Source organism: Pinus tabuliformis, chromosome Q (genome assembly GCF_031772625.1).
Source record: "Pinus tabuliformis cultivar Carrire ecotype Pingquan chromosome Q, CPIR1, whole genome shotgun sequence".
NCBI lineage: Eukaryota > Viridiplantae > Streptophyta > Pinopsida > Pinales > Pinaceae > Pinus > Pinus tabuliformis.
In genome coordinates this window covers 69,993,763-70,008,996 of record NC_142296.1, presented here as the reverse complement: position 1 = coordinate 70,008,996, position 15,234 = coordinate 69,993,763, and the positions used below count along the sequence as shown (strand labels likewise).

The following is a 15,234-nucleotide window of genomic DNA, read 5'->3' as shown; positions in this document are numbered from 1 at the left end:
GGTAACACTGTAAGCTTGGATGAATTTCAAATGCATGGCACAGCCAATGGACTAGTCCCAGAGGAAATAGGTAAGCTATGTAAAGCCTGTAGACTCACAGTATTGCCTTCTGACTATCAGTGCAAAGGTTGTGGGATGGTCATTCATCACCATTGTTATGAATGGCAGCCCCTAGGGGCATTGACTTCATTAGGGTGGACATGTGATAGTTGCCAGGGTGGTTTGATCCAAGAGAAAGGCTATTACTTATAAAAGCTGCACTGTAATCAAGCTGTTTCTATGTTTGGGAAATTACAGGTAATTTTTTGGTCCAGTAGCATTATCCTCTTTTGGATTGGAAGTGCAGATTTTATCCCTTATCTTGCAGCTCTCCTTTCAAGTAGGTGCCTCAATATAATATGGCATGTGACTGTTTTCTTGACCCTCAGCTTCAGTACTTTCCATGAGTTTTGGCATGGTTGGAGAATGGTGAAATTTCTGTGTCGTCATCTACAGTATAATAATGTATTGTCCCTCCAGATACAATGCCTTTCAGATGGAAGCTTGAATTTGTGCCATAGAAAATGATTTCACTCATAATTTTCAGAGTTTTGCCAGTGATTTATGTCGGGTTGGATTCTGCCAGAACTGTAAGAAGAGAGCTTCCATCTCACTGACGAAGATGCATATTCTAGCAATGATGCTTCTGATACCGAAGATTCAGGCCAAATCTTGCTATTATCAAAATCAAATGATTTTCCTCTGCCTCCAATGAAACCTTTGCCTCAATCTTCAGGAGATATCCCTGTACTAGAGAGTTCAATTCCTGACCTGTTTTCTGTGTATAGCTGTCTCAGAAGGTTCAGCAATTTGTTATTTTTAAGTCCCTTCAGTCTTGATGATTTCATGGGAGCTTTAAACTATAGGTCTGCAAATACACTTTTGAACAGTGTGCACATTTGTCTTCTAAAGGCCGTGAGGCGTCACCTAGAAACACTTTCAGCTGAGGGCAATGAGAAGGCATCAAAATGTTTTAGGCAACTTGATTGGAATTTCCTAGAGGCAGTAACATGGCCAGTTTATTTGGTAGAATACTTTCATCTCAGGGTTTCAGTAGTCGGTTGGGACAGAACATTTTGGATCTGAAACTTTTAAATTGCGAGTATTATACCATATTGCCTTCCACAAAGCTAAAAATTTTGCAGTTTCTTTGTGATGATATCATGGAGGCTGAGGAAGTTCGAACAGAGATCAACATGCGAGTAAACTTTGAACAAGATACAGATGGAGATACAAAAATGAACCTTTCTTCTGGTGCAACTGGGTTGATTGCAAGAAATCCATGCTATTCGAAAAGAAAGAGGGTTTCTTGTACCAAAGCAGATGGGCAGAGGAGGTCCAATTTAAGACAAGTGACACTCGAGAAGACAAATTTTCATTCAGATGGTTCAATCTCAGAGAACAAGCATAGTTGCTCTAAGAATGGACAGACTGAGTTTATGAGTCCTGGGATGGATGATGTAGAGGATTTCAATAGTGATGAATGATGCCTATGTGGAATGGATGGGAATTTGATTTGTTGTGATGGTTTCCCTTCAGCATATCATTTTCGATGTGTTGGACATTCCAAAGCTCATTTACCTGAAGGGGAATGGTATTGTCCAGAGTGTGCTGTAGAGAAAATTGATGCCCTGGGATCTAGAGCATCGAAGTCATTGAATGGAGCTGAGATATTTGGTATTGATCCATATGGGCGTGTCTTCTTTGGCACTTGTGGCTACCTACTGGTGTCTGACTCTGCATCAAATCCAACTGCCACATACAGGTATTACAACAAAAGGGATTTGACAAAAGTCATGGAGACATTAGAATTATCAGGTCCTTTTTATGATGACATTAAAAAGTCAATACTACAATACTGGGGTGTTGCAGAAGGCAAACAAGATTCAGTTTTCCTGCAAAGGACAGATATGAATTCTGGCAATAGCCCAATAGACTTGTCATGTCTGTCTATTTCTGAGCATCTGGTTGAAGATGTTAGTGCATCAGGTCTTCTAAGTGTGAGATCTGAAAGAAAACTTGAAAAGGATTGTAGTGTTCATGATCATGAGGGTTTACATGTTTCAGACACGACACATTGTGACAGAAAAAATGAATTGTTGGTAATTGATCCTAGTAATTTCAAAGAAACCAAGATCAGATATTCTCAAGAGGCTACAGGAGTTGTTCCAAACAGCTCAGTGGGTGCGAATTCACAAGAATGTGGGAATGCTTTAGAACAACAGATTGATCTTGACACTGATAGCACTGTTATGCAGATGGATTTTCTTAAGAGCAGTCCCATACCCAGGCAGCAACAAGAAAAAGAGGAAACCAGTGATAGGACAGGTGTTCAAGAGGATGGGAGTATATTGAACGTGTGTGTTGTCCATAAGCAAACTGATGACATTGGCAAAGCAGCTGTGAAGATGGATTTGGGTACTAACAGGTTGGCTTATAAAGCAAGCTTCAAACCAAATGCATACATCAATTATTATGTTCTAGGTGATATTGCTGCATCTGCAGCTGCTAATCTAGCGTCCATCTCAGTTGAAGACAACAGATTAGTGAATAAGCGGGGATCTTTTAAAAAGACTCTTTCAGCAACAATCTCAGAACAAGTAAAACTATTTTCAAAGGCACCTGTTCAATTTTGTTGGCCAAGTAATAAGAAACAATCAATGGAACCACCAAAGGAAAGATGTGGGTGGTGCGCTTCATGTAAATCAACTGCAAGTTGTTGCAGAGCCCGCTTACTGAATTTGGCTGCATGTAATGTTATGCCAGGTGCTGCAAATGTACCTGGTGGTCTTCGTCCAACAAAGAATGGAGAGGGTCATCTTCCTGCAGTTGCTGCATATATACTGTACATTGAAGATTGCTTACGTGGTTTAGTGGTTGGCCCATGGGAGAATCTGGACTACAGAAAACATTGGTGCAAGCGCCTTGAGCAAGCTTCAATAGCAAAAGAAATCAGGGCATCTTTATTAGAACTTGAAAAGAACATTCGGCTCAATGCACTAGCAGCAGGTTGGACTAAACATGTAGATGATTGGTCCCCTCAAGTTTCTGCTGGTCATATAGGCACAAGTTCTGTTGTCTCAGCTGCAAAAGGGGGAGGTAATGGAAAACGACCTCAGAAAAACAGTGCCCCCATAGTGATGGTTGCTCCAGATGCCAGAGCTTCAAAGATTTTTTATTGGTGTAAACATGGAAGGCTCTCCACCCAAGTACTTCAGTTACCGTGTGCAATAGCAAAGCAAGCTGGACGCCAAGGTGGATTAAGGAGAATACCTAGAATTCTATATGCAGAAGGCAGTGATATCCCTAAAAGAAGTAGACAATATACTTGGAGGGCAGATGTTGAAAGGTCTAGGACTGTGTCGGAGCTTGCACTTCAGGTTAGGTATCTTGATGCTTATATCAAATGGAAGGATCTTGTATATCCACAAGATCATTGTCCTGATGGTAAGGCTGTGGACAAAGAGAGTGCTTCATTCAGGAATGCTACCTTTTGTGGGAAAAGATATGAAGGTGGTGAGTTTAAATATTTATTGGACTTCGGAAACCAAAAAGAGATTCCTATCTCTGCTGTCAGACATGGTAGAAAAACTGAAGAGACTAAAGGCAGTGGAAACAGATGCTGGTTGGGAGAGTCCCATGTTCCTTTGTATCTATTGAAAGCCTTTGAAGATAGACTTCTCCAGGATAATGGTTCTAAACAAGTTTGGAAGGTTCAGAATAGGCTGATGAAAGGAAGTAGAAAAAAGAATATATTTGCATTCCTTTTATCTAAGGAAGCAATGAATGAAAAGTGTTCATGTGCCCACTGCGGGATGGATATATTGGTCAGGAAAGCTGTCAAATGTAATTTCTGTGAAGGTTCTTTTCATCAGGGATGCACAGTAACTTCTGATTGGCTAGATAGATCTGAGTGCAATTTTACATGTTATAAGTGCCACAATTTCAGGCTGACTGAGAAAAGAGACAATATTCTTAAGGCAACATTAAAGAAAAGTATTGCACCTTTACTTATTAATAAGCAAGTACAAGATGTTCGCTTGCCTTTGAAGTACAAAGTGGAGGAGCACAAAGGGAGCTCTGCTCAGTCATTTGATGCAAACACCACAGTACAGAATTATCCTTGCGTGGATAGTTTTTTTGGTACAGAGAGAGAAAAGTCATTCACATCCTCCGCCCCCGGCAGTGCCACCACGGGTGGCTGTGGGGTGGGCCCTTGGCTGTGGGGTGGGCCCTCGATTCTGGGAATCAAGGGCCCGCCCCCTGGCCGCCCGTGGTGGCGCTGCCGGGGGCGGAGGGCCTACGCGCAGGCCCCTCCGCCCCCGGCAGCACCACCACGGGCGGCCGGGGGGTGCCAAAATATTTTTTTTTTTAATTAATAAAAAAACCATTTGATTTTTAAAATTTAAAATTTTAAAATTTTTTATTATAAAAAGAAAAAAAAAAAAAAAAGAAGAAGAAAAAACGAAATTAATTTTTTAAAATTTTTAATTTTTAAAATTTTATTTAATTTTTAAAATTTCAAATTAAAAAAAAAAAAAAAAAAAACCGACTTCATTTTTAAAATTTTTAATTTTTTTTAATAATTTTTAAAATTTTAATTGTTTAAAAAAAAATATATTCTTAATTATAACAAAAAAAAAATGGTTTAAAAAAAAAAAATTGTTAAAAAAAAAAAAATATTTTCAATTTTTTTTTTTAAACATTGTTTAAAAAAAAAGTTTAATGTAATTTATTTTTTTTAATATAAAATATAGGTTTTATTTTTTTTTTTAAATATAAAAGATCTGTTGGATAATTTTATTTTTAAATAAAAAATAGAAATAAAAATAAAATTTGTTTTTAATAATAAAAGAGATTGTTTAAAAAAAAAATTAAATTTTGATTTTTTTTTAAAACAAAATATCTATGTTTAATAAAAAATAATTACATTTTATTTTATTTTTTAATAAAAAACACACATTTTTTTTGGTGTTTTTTTTTATAATTTGATTTTTTTTTTTTTTTAATATTAATTTTATTAGCTTTTAATTTTTTTTCATTAATTTATATATTTTTTTTAAACTAGTTTGTTTTTAATTTTTTTTTCTCGGTTTTTTCTAATGTTTTTTTTATTATTATTGATCTATTTTTACTTAATATATATATATTTTAATTTTGTGTTTTTTTTTTGTTTTCCAAATCCTTTTATGGTTTGTGAGATAATTTTTTTAACATTTTTTTTTAAATATTAATTTTACTATTTTTTAAATTTTTTTCATTAATTTTTTTTTTTTTTTTTTAATTAGTTTGTTTTTAATTTTTTTTCCCTAGTTTTTGCTCGTGTTTTTTTTCCCTCAATTTTTACTGACTTATATATATCTATATTAATTTTGTTTTTTATTTCCAAATTGTTTTATGGTTTATAAGATATTTTTTTTAACATTTTTTATTTTTTTATTTTTGTCCTTTTTTATATATAATTTTTTATTTGTTTTTTAGAGAGAATTATTTCATTTGGATTGAAAATTTAATTAACAATGTATAAATATGTAAAATATCGAAAATGAAAAATATTGACCTTTTTCTTTAAATATGCAAATCAATAAAAACCTCACTACAAAAAAAATAAAAATAAAAATAAAAACAAAAAACTATGAAGAGGAAGACCACTTCCAAAATTATTAAATTTACAAAATAATTATTTACATTTCATACATTAGAAAAGTTAAAGTCAAGAAAACAGCCTTTTTAAAAAAAGGGTCTGATGTAGAATAACCACTTTTTTAAATCGGCATGAAAATCACTACCATTCTAAAACGCAATGTACATAACAAGAATTTAAAAAAATTAAAGTGCCAAAAACTATGCTCTAAAAAAAACATGTGTGTTCTGCATCACCCCTTTTCAAAATCGGGTCACTTTTTTGCTATCTCTACAAAACGGGTAACAGTATCAGTTCCGGTTTCAAAGTTTACATTGTTCACACAATACCACTAGCATGAATCCCAATACCTACAACATAATTTGCTAGGTCATTGCCACATTATATTCCATGTCTCTTTTCCACCAGTCATGCCATGTCACTGCCATGTATCTCTTGAAATTACCAGTTCAATTCCTTACCTTGATCGGGTGATATATTGGATATGATAAAGATGTAGTCCTCCCAAATTTACAAAAAATAAAAAAAAATTTACATTTTTTAATAAAAATTATTTTAAAAATCTGAAACATCAAAAATTTATCTTTCTTTTTAAAAATATCTTTAAATTATACTCAAATGACATGATGCAAAAAGCAAATAAGAGAGACCATTGTTTGATAAAAGTTTGAGTGTTAATGGAATTAATAAAAATTATATTAAGGACAACATAAATAATTTATTAGTTATGAGTTTTCATAAAATATCGCATAACTAAAATAAGTTTTAGTAAAGTTCCAAATCCTTATTATTATTCTGAATGGGTGGTTTGTCCCATGTCGCCATGTGGAGGTTTGTCCATGTTACCATCATGGAGGTTAGTTCATGGAATTGATTATTAATGAGGTGAATATGACAATTACTTCAAAACCCCCTTCAAATTCAAAAAAAAAATTACATATTTTAATAAAAATTATTTTAAAAATCCAAAACATCAAAAATTTATCTTTATTTTAAAAATATCTTTAAATTATCCTCAAATGCAAAAGGCAAAGAAGAGAGACCATTGTTTGATAAAAGTTTGAGTGTTAATGGAATTATTAAAGTTATATTAAGGACAACATAAAATAATTTTATTGTTATTAGTTTTCATAAAATATTGCATAAGTAAAATAAGTTTTAGTAAATTTCCAAATCCTTATTATTATTTTGAATGGGTGGTTTGTCCCATGTTGCCACGTGGAGGTCTGCCCCATGTTATCATGGTGGAGGTTAGTTCACTAAATTGATTATTAATAACGTGAATATGACAATTACTTCAAAACCCCTTTAAACTCAAAAAAAAATTTACATTTTTTAATAAAAATTATTTTAAAAATATAAAACATCATAAATTTATCTTTCTTTTTAAAAATATCTTTAAATTATACTCAAATGACCTAATGCAAAAAGCAAAGAAGAGAGAACATTGTTTGATAAAAGTTTGAGTGGTAATGGAATTAATAAAACTATATTAAGTACAACATAAAATAATTTATTAGTTGTGGGTTTTCAAACCCTTAACATTATTTTGAATGGGCGGTTTGTCCCATGTTACCATTATTTTGAATGGGCGATTTGTCCCATGTTACCATTGTGGAGGGTAGTTGACGTAATTGATTATTAATGAGGTGAATATGACAATTACTTCAAAACCGCATTGAAGTTTTCCCATGTCAGCATTGTAGAGGTTTGTCCCATGTTACCATCTTGGAGGTTGGAGGTTAGTTCAGGGAATTGATTATTAATGAGGTGAATATGACAATTACTTCAAAACCCCGTTGAAATTTTCAATTCCACCAAAACTCACATAAAATTAGTAAAATTCCAAACCCATATTATTACCTAAATAAAAAATTAAACCCAATTCTCAAAATAACCATTCATCTACACAATTAATACCCACTAAAATAACTATAACAATTACTTCAACAATTTAAACACGAAATCTACATAATTATATGTTGTGACTTAGGACATCAACACATATCATTAAATGAATAAACATTGACATACGGAAGGAGAATATAAAAAGATGTTACAATAAAGAAAAGGGGAAAGCAAAATTGTTTAAATAAATGTCAGAGGCCACGACATCTCGTATCATTCCATGAAATAGAAGTGTGAGTTGTAAATTTTGTACCACCATAGGGATTCAGAGGTTTTTTGAATGCCAAATTTATTTCTAAATAAAAAATATATTTTAAATAAAAAATCACAAATATAATAAAATGTTATGCCAAATTCTTAGAAAAGACTTCTTAATGTGCAAGTAGAATACTGTTTAGATGGAAGCTTCCCAGTAAGGAGGGAAAACATATAGGATGATATATATAACACAACATGACAGAATGTTAGGCAGGCTAGACACCTTTTTGTAGCCTCTGGGACAGTCAAATTGAATGAGCTTGAAATCGCGTTTTACATTACATGAGGAGGAGGAGGGATCTGAGTGTCTACTACTACTCCCTGGACAAAGTTTAATCGCACTCACTGTTTTCAAGAAGTAGCTTTTCCACTACGTGCACACATCGCCTTTATGTCTTCATCTCCCCTAGCAACCACATCCCCATCAGCCGCTACCGAAGGTGAGTGGCTCGATAATTTTATTATGTGTTGTCAAATAATTTTATAGGTCATGAATTGCTTGCCCAAACAATGAACTTATGTCACTAAATGAAGTTATAAAGATTAGTTAAGTATCCAATTTCGAAAATGATAATTATGTACCTAACAAATCTAAATGCAGAGAAATTGCGGAAGTAACGAACACAATATTATTGGATTAGGAACACATCAAGCTCTAAACTCCAAAAGAGGAAATGCACTAAGCATGGATATATGAAATACTTTTCTCCATGGTGTAAAACAAGTCCAATACGTTGGATTGAAACAAATTTACGCAACGGACAGCCAAATGAAAACCGTCAAAACTATGAGCGTCCATGATGGGATTTTGAGATAGAACAATCATAACTACTTCATATAGAATAAAATTGCAGGAGTTGATAATTTTGTAGACCCCTTATGCAATTTTCAAACAAATAAATAAATGGTTGAATTGAAAAAATCGGTAACAGCAAGCTAGCCAAATAGAATGAACTGAAGTGGATCGACTTCGCTGCTAATCCTTCGTTACAACGGGAATTTAATTACCGAATCCAAGAGAGAGAGTGAGAGAGGGGCAGTTTTCATCTTTATCATCTTCCTGTGCTACCGCCGGAATATTTAAGTCGAATATCGGTGGCATCTCGCTATCCATTTCAGGAGGAGGAGAGATCTTTGTGTCAACCACCCCCGGGAAGGAAAACGAATCGGAATTACGTGTTGCAGGAATTACATTTTTGAGTACGCCCTCTTCCACTGACTCGTGACCTTTGTGTCTACTCATCTGAGGCCCCAAAATCTCCCCGAACAACTTTGTCGCCATCGGCCGCTGCTGAAGAACATCGATTGCGTACGCCACAGGATCGAGGGAAGGACTAGGGTTGGAACAAAGGCGAGCGCAAGGAATCGAATTGGGAAGTTGGATCTCAGGAGGAGGAGGAGGAATCCTTGTCGCTCTGTGATCCTCCATTTCCTCTCCTCGATTCATAAAAAAATGAGTCCAGGGTTTCCCTTGTTTAGCGATAGCGGATCTTCGAAACAACCTCGTGTTGTTGTTGCTGTTGCGATGAATAGACAATCGCGCAACACCAGAAAGTGGAGGGGCAGGAAGGGTTGTTGAAGCTGGAGTCCGGGAGTCGAGCGCGGCGCTGTTGTTTTGGGTGGTGCAGCTGTGGCTGTGACGGCCCATTTCGAGAAAGAAATCAACCTGAGGAGCAGGAAAGTTTGTCCTGGTTGTGGGTCCTCTCAAATATCTGGCGGCTTTGTCGTATTTTTTGGCCGCCTCCTCGCCGGTATCGAAAGTGCCGAGCCACAAGCGTTTTTTACTGAAGGGGTCTCTGATCTCTGCGGCATATCGACCCCACGGCCTTTTTCTCACGCCTCTGTAATGCACTTCCTTGGCGGAATTGGCATTGCCTCTCTCGTGATTAACATCGCCTTGTCCGTCTCTGGTAGCCATGGAGATCTTCCCCAACAGATGGATCTACAATTGAATGAAGAAAGGTAACAATACGAGTGAAAAAAAATAGTCCCTTATTAGATATTTAAAGAGAACAAAAGGAGGAAGAGGCGGTGTAGGGCCCAATCAGGCTACGACGGCTGGACTGTAACGGACGTCTGGAATCGGGATGACTCCCGTTCATGGACCTTGGAAAATTGAATGCTTTCCGTACCTCGTGGTGGTCTTTGACCACTGCTCAATCCATTCATTCGCCCCCTACTCTTGGGGCTCTCTCGGCATGGGCACATTCTCAAATGCGCTGCACCAGTTTCCAACCCTTGAAGATTGGTTACTCCAGATTTACGTTCACCTTGGAATTATTAGAAAATGTTGGGGGATGAAAACGTCGGTTGCATGCATGAGCGTTAACATGCAAGAGGGTTAAAAAAGTTAATTTTAAGTGGGATTGTTGTTAGGGTTTAGGTTTGATTTTTAGTGAGAATTTAACTAATTGTTGTTGGGATTTAGGTTTGATTTTTAGTGAGAATTTAATTAATTTGTGAAATTTTGATTTGTATTATTTAAATTGGTTTTTTAGTTATATATGAATAAATATTTAAAAAAAAATTAAAACGTTTTTTTATTGTATAAAATTCACTTATCAAATTTGTATAAAATTCACTTATCAAAATTGAGATTTCACCACATTCTAAACAAAATTAATAAACAAATAAACCAATATGTTTTAAAATCACACTTAAAAAATCCTAACCACAGTCAACATAAAAAAGTATAAAAATAATAACAACCATGTGAAGTAAGGAGAGCAGATTTTGTCAACCAAGTTACAATATTCATATAAAAATGGCAGAGGAGAGGCGGTGGATGCCGACAGGCGGCTGGGGAGTTGGACGAATGGGGTGTCTGACATCGGAGATGGTGTCCCAAACAGTTTGCGTCTGGTTTGGTGGTGGTCTTTTATGAACTATGTGCATTCAGTTCCTCCGCCAGGTTCTCCCCTGGCTGATCCAGGGGGGCACATCATTCAATGCGGTGCCCCAAATCCCCAATTCCGTCCGCTCTCTCGTATCGATTATCATAGATTTACGGTAACCTTGGAATTATTAAACTTTGACGACGAAAACAGCGGAAGCATATATTGCCGTCGAATAAGTCGGTGTCAAGATGGAAGCTGATAATTATGTGAAGAAGTTAGTTTTGTAGTAAGTTTATTCTTTTAATAAGGCTATGTAAATGGTACCACTTCCGAAGATTTTAACAAATGATTTATTGGAAGGTGTGTTGAGATTCAAAAAAAATAATTATTATACATTGTAGGGTACGTTTATTCATCATCAATTCAAAATCCAAATCTTAGCTAATCAGTCCAAAATATTCCACATGTGAATGAAAAAATTATTTTGACTTAATTTTTTAAAAGAGAATTTTAAATTTACATAAATTTTATTTTACGACAAAATATTGTATTGGAAAGAAATAAAAAATATAAATATATTCCCATTACTTATATCAATAACATCAATTATTCATCTCAAAAAGCAAAATTGGAATATACAAATTTAAAAGGGAAAAGTGAGCTATGGAAATGAATAAGAAAGGACAGGGGTTGATCGAAGTTGAGCAATAAGTGGGCATCCATTTCCTGGCCTGTGCTTAGCATAATTGTTTATGTTGGTATGTGAGAAGTACAATAAAGTTTCATAAAAAAATGTGATCTTTATTAATAATTAAGGTTTTTGTTGAATAAATATAGATTAGCGAATGAATTGAAGAATTATTGGAATTCTACTTTTAAGATGAGAAGTTTTGCGAGAAGATGAAGAAGAGTGTCTAGTTAATAATGATGATTGAGGGTTTAAATTTAAGTTGATGGAAAGGCGGAGGAAAGCATAAAATAAACAAACAAAAAACCGGAGTTGTTGCTCAATTATTTTATTAAACACAAGCTTGATTCACTCATATACATCTATCAATGTGCAACTTGTCTCTCTTGCTTGAATCTTTTACAATGATGGGCAATTAGTGTTGGAAATTGTAATTACTCTTACATGTAGAGTAGTTTAAATTTAGAGTGCGAGTTAAGTGAGTCAAGTGTGAGTTAGTTTGAGTCTAGTCTTCTTTTCCGTAAAGTAAAATATAATGTTTTTGCATGTTGAATTTATTTTGAATGAGTCACTAGTTGAAAAAGGATAAATAAGCCATGATGGGTCCATTGTAAGTCAAGTCAAATTTTGTGTGTTAATATAAAGACAACAACTCATATCGATTCTTCTTGTCCATCAAATTGGTATCAAAGCAAGGTTTGACGAGTTAGGAAGAGTAGAAAAGTTTATTTTTTTGGCTAAGGGCATTGTGATTGGCCACTGGCCTATAGTGCCACCATATTTGTTGCACGACTCGGCAGCAACGTCACTATTGTGAAGTGCAAACAATATGTCACCTCTAGGTCAATTTCATTGCCATTCAGTGAAACTTGTTGTCCATTAAGGGAGTTTGTTTAAAGCTCACCCACAGCTCCCTAAACCACCATTCTGCATCATCGAAGAAGTTAGCCTACAGAAGAAGCCATCGTTTCATTGTGGAAGTATTATTCAACACAGGTTTAAAGATTACATCTTTTCTTTTGAAAGGTCAATGGTTTTAACAAAAGTTCATTCACATGGGTTTTTTTAAATAGGCTCGGAGATATCTTTATTAAAGGTGGGCAAAAGAAAAAGGTGTCTGGTATAAGTATGATGGTTTTTTTTTTACAATCTCATTTAAAAAAAAGGTGATTTAAAACAAAGTGCCTTGGTTATGAGATTGTGAAAGGTTTGAAGTGCAGATTTTTTTAAAGTGTTTTTTTATATATTAAAAAAATAAAGGTTTATTATGAGGAAGGAATGTTAACCTCCATGATGAGGCAAAAGATGTCTTGGTTCAACAAACAATGGATGAAATATTTCTATGCAAGGTAGCATAAGCTACATCTTCTAAGGAAGCATGGAAGATCCTGAAAGAAGAATTTGGTGCAAGGGGGAGTGACATGCAAACATAGGTTATGTCATAGGTAGAGAATTTTACAATAATAGCAGCAGATCAACGAGATTCTAGGAGGAAAATAGAGCTTGGAGAATCCCACTCAAAGGTGGATGATGGTTATGAAGTCTGTAAAAGTGAAACATATTATGCAAACATTCATATGGATAATGAAGATGCAGCGAAGATTGCAGAGAGAGAAGATGAAGCCTTTGTATGTGAAGTAGATCAAGAGCATATAAATGTTTAAGAAATCCATTGTAACATGGATGGTGCAGATGATGGTGAATCACACTGTGATGAAATACATGTGGATGATAACTACAAAGTGAGATGTGAATTGGTGAATCCAGCCGCAACTAATGAATTTGGTGAAGTTTAATTCATTAATGAGCACATGGATGCTTGAATAACGCACCATATGGTGGATGGACATTATGTTGATGATATGTGTGGTTTAATTTTTGAAACGAGGATTAATTGTGGCAATATGGTAAGCGTCATGCTTGATGAAGAATTAAAGGTTGAAGATGACAATGTAGTATCAAGATATGAAGCAGTTGGAACTGCTCATGAAGCAATATGTGACCTAGCAACAACTGATGATCAAGAAGTGGATAAAGTGATTGAAGATTTTTTCATGAGAATATCCACTTGCAACATAATAGTGGAAGACAACCTCCATGCATTGGAAAAGAAGGCAGAGAAGGAAGAGGTAGTGAAGGAATCTCTCACTGAAGAGCATAAAAAATATGTTTTTAACATTAATTTTGAATATGAAGGCATTCAAAATAGCATGAGAGAGGAAGCTGTAAACGAATTTATTAATAAGTTCGATGCAGATTTAAATTTCATTGAAGAATGGATTGGGAATTTAATTGAACAAATTGATGAGAGTCTTAAAGTAGCAACTCAAATAAAATAATTAAATGAAGTGGTGAACAAGAGAAAGGAGTATGATAATGATTTTACATGTAAGCCTAATGATGATTTTTAGTGCACAGACTACAGGCTAAAATCAACAGTACTTGATGATGAAAGTGAAGAGAAAGATATGGAAGTTTCTAAAGACAAAGAAGAAAGCATTGAAACCATTTTTCAACAATGGAGTCAAGAAGAGATAAGATTCCACTATCAAGAAATATGGAAAAAGGAAAGTCAGGAATTTGAAGCGCAATAAACAAAGTGAAGAACATTGTTTGAAGATGAAGAGTTATGGAAATGATCCACGTTTGAATGAATATTTGAAGAGGAAGTTGTAGAAGACAGGATCAAATTACTTTTCAGAATAAATAAAAGAGAAGTCAAAGGAAAATTGCAGCAACAACAAGTAAAGAAATATGGATCCTACAATAATAACGCACAACAGAAGCAATTTAGAGGATATATAATTGCGAAGAAACGAAAAAGAAAATTCAAAATTGTAAAATTTTTGAGTCATTGTAGGCCTAGGGTGATGATTGAGTCAATTTCTATTGTAAGCCTAGGAGGCGTAGTTGAGTTATGTTGAGTCATGATTGAGTAATGTTGATTCATATGATCGTAATTAAGGGGGAGTGTTGGAAATTGTAATTACTCCCGCACGTAGAGTAGTCTAAATTTTGAGTGAGTTAACTAAGTCAAGTGTGAATTAATCTGATTTCAATCTTATTTTGGAAAAAGTCAAATATAGAGTGTGTTTTCATATTGAAGTTATTTTGAGTGAGTCGCTAGTTGAAAAAGGATAAATACCCCATCATGGGTTCATTGTAAGTCAAGTCAAGTTTTGTTTATTAATACAAAGAGTAGTAACCCATATCGTTTGTGTGTGTATTAATTTGTGTTTCCTCTTCTCTGTATGTCCATTAGATAAGGTGGCACATGTCACCATACAGATGGTGCCACGTGGCCTAGATGATGTTAAAATGACATAAGCTCATGATGTGACAGAACCTCGAAGTTTGTGTGAAGGGATTGTTTTGTGATGTTTTTCTTGTGTATTTGGGTTTCGGCATTGAATGAATAGAACATGCCAAAATAGTGAAAAATGACCCAAGTCAGGGCTATGAGAAAATCAAACCTCTGAGCTAGTCAGGCCTATGGGAAAGTCGGGGTTGAGTAAAACATACATGCATAATAGTTGGACTAGGCTGACTAACAACCTTTCGATCTCTTGACCAATGTTGAAAGGCGTGCCTAGGAGTTAGTTTCACATTGTCTTCCTTTGTTATTGGTGACTTCACTAACTATGGCAAAGGACCATAGTTGTGTCCAGCATTAATGGTGATTGCAGATAACAGAGACACAAGGAAGTGAGGACTATAGGTTGTAGAGCTAACTTTTTGGGTCTGACTCAAATGAAACAAGTCATCCCTAATTTTTCCTACACGTTATAAAGAATTCAATTGAAAAGATGGTTGGGTGTAGAAGAGTTGATTAAAAAAAAAGAAATCCATGCGTGAGTTAC

At 34.9% G+C, this 15,234-nt stretch overlaps 1 protein-coding gene across 1 annotated transcript; it reads left to right on the top strand.

Moving 5' to 3' along the window:
* The first annotated feature begins 1,538 nt into the window (after window positions 1-1,538).
* LOC149218321 (DDT domain-containing protein PTM-like) lies at window positions 1,539-8,490 on the top strand. The gene is made up of 2 exons (XM_089386533.1): window positions 1,539-4,390; window positions 8,451-8,490. Exons 1-2 carry the CDS (start codon window positions 1,539-1,541, stop codon window positions 8,488-8,490), a joined length of 2,892 nt encoding a protein of 963 aa, XP_089242659.1.
* Window positions 8,491-15,234: the final 6,744 nt, after the last annotated feature.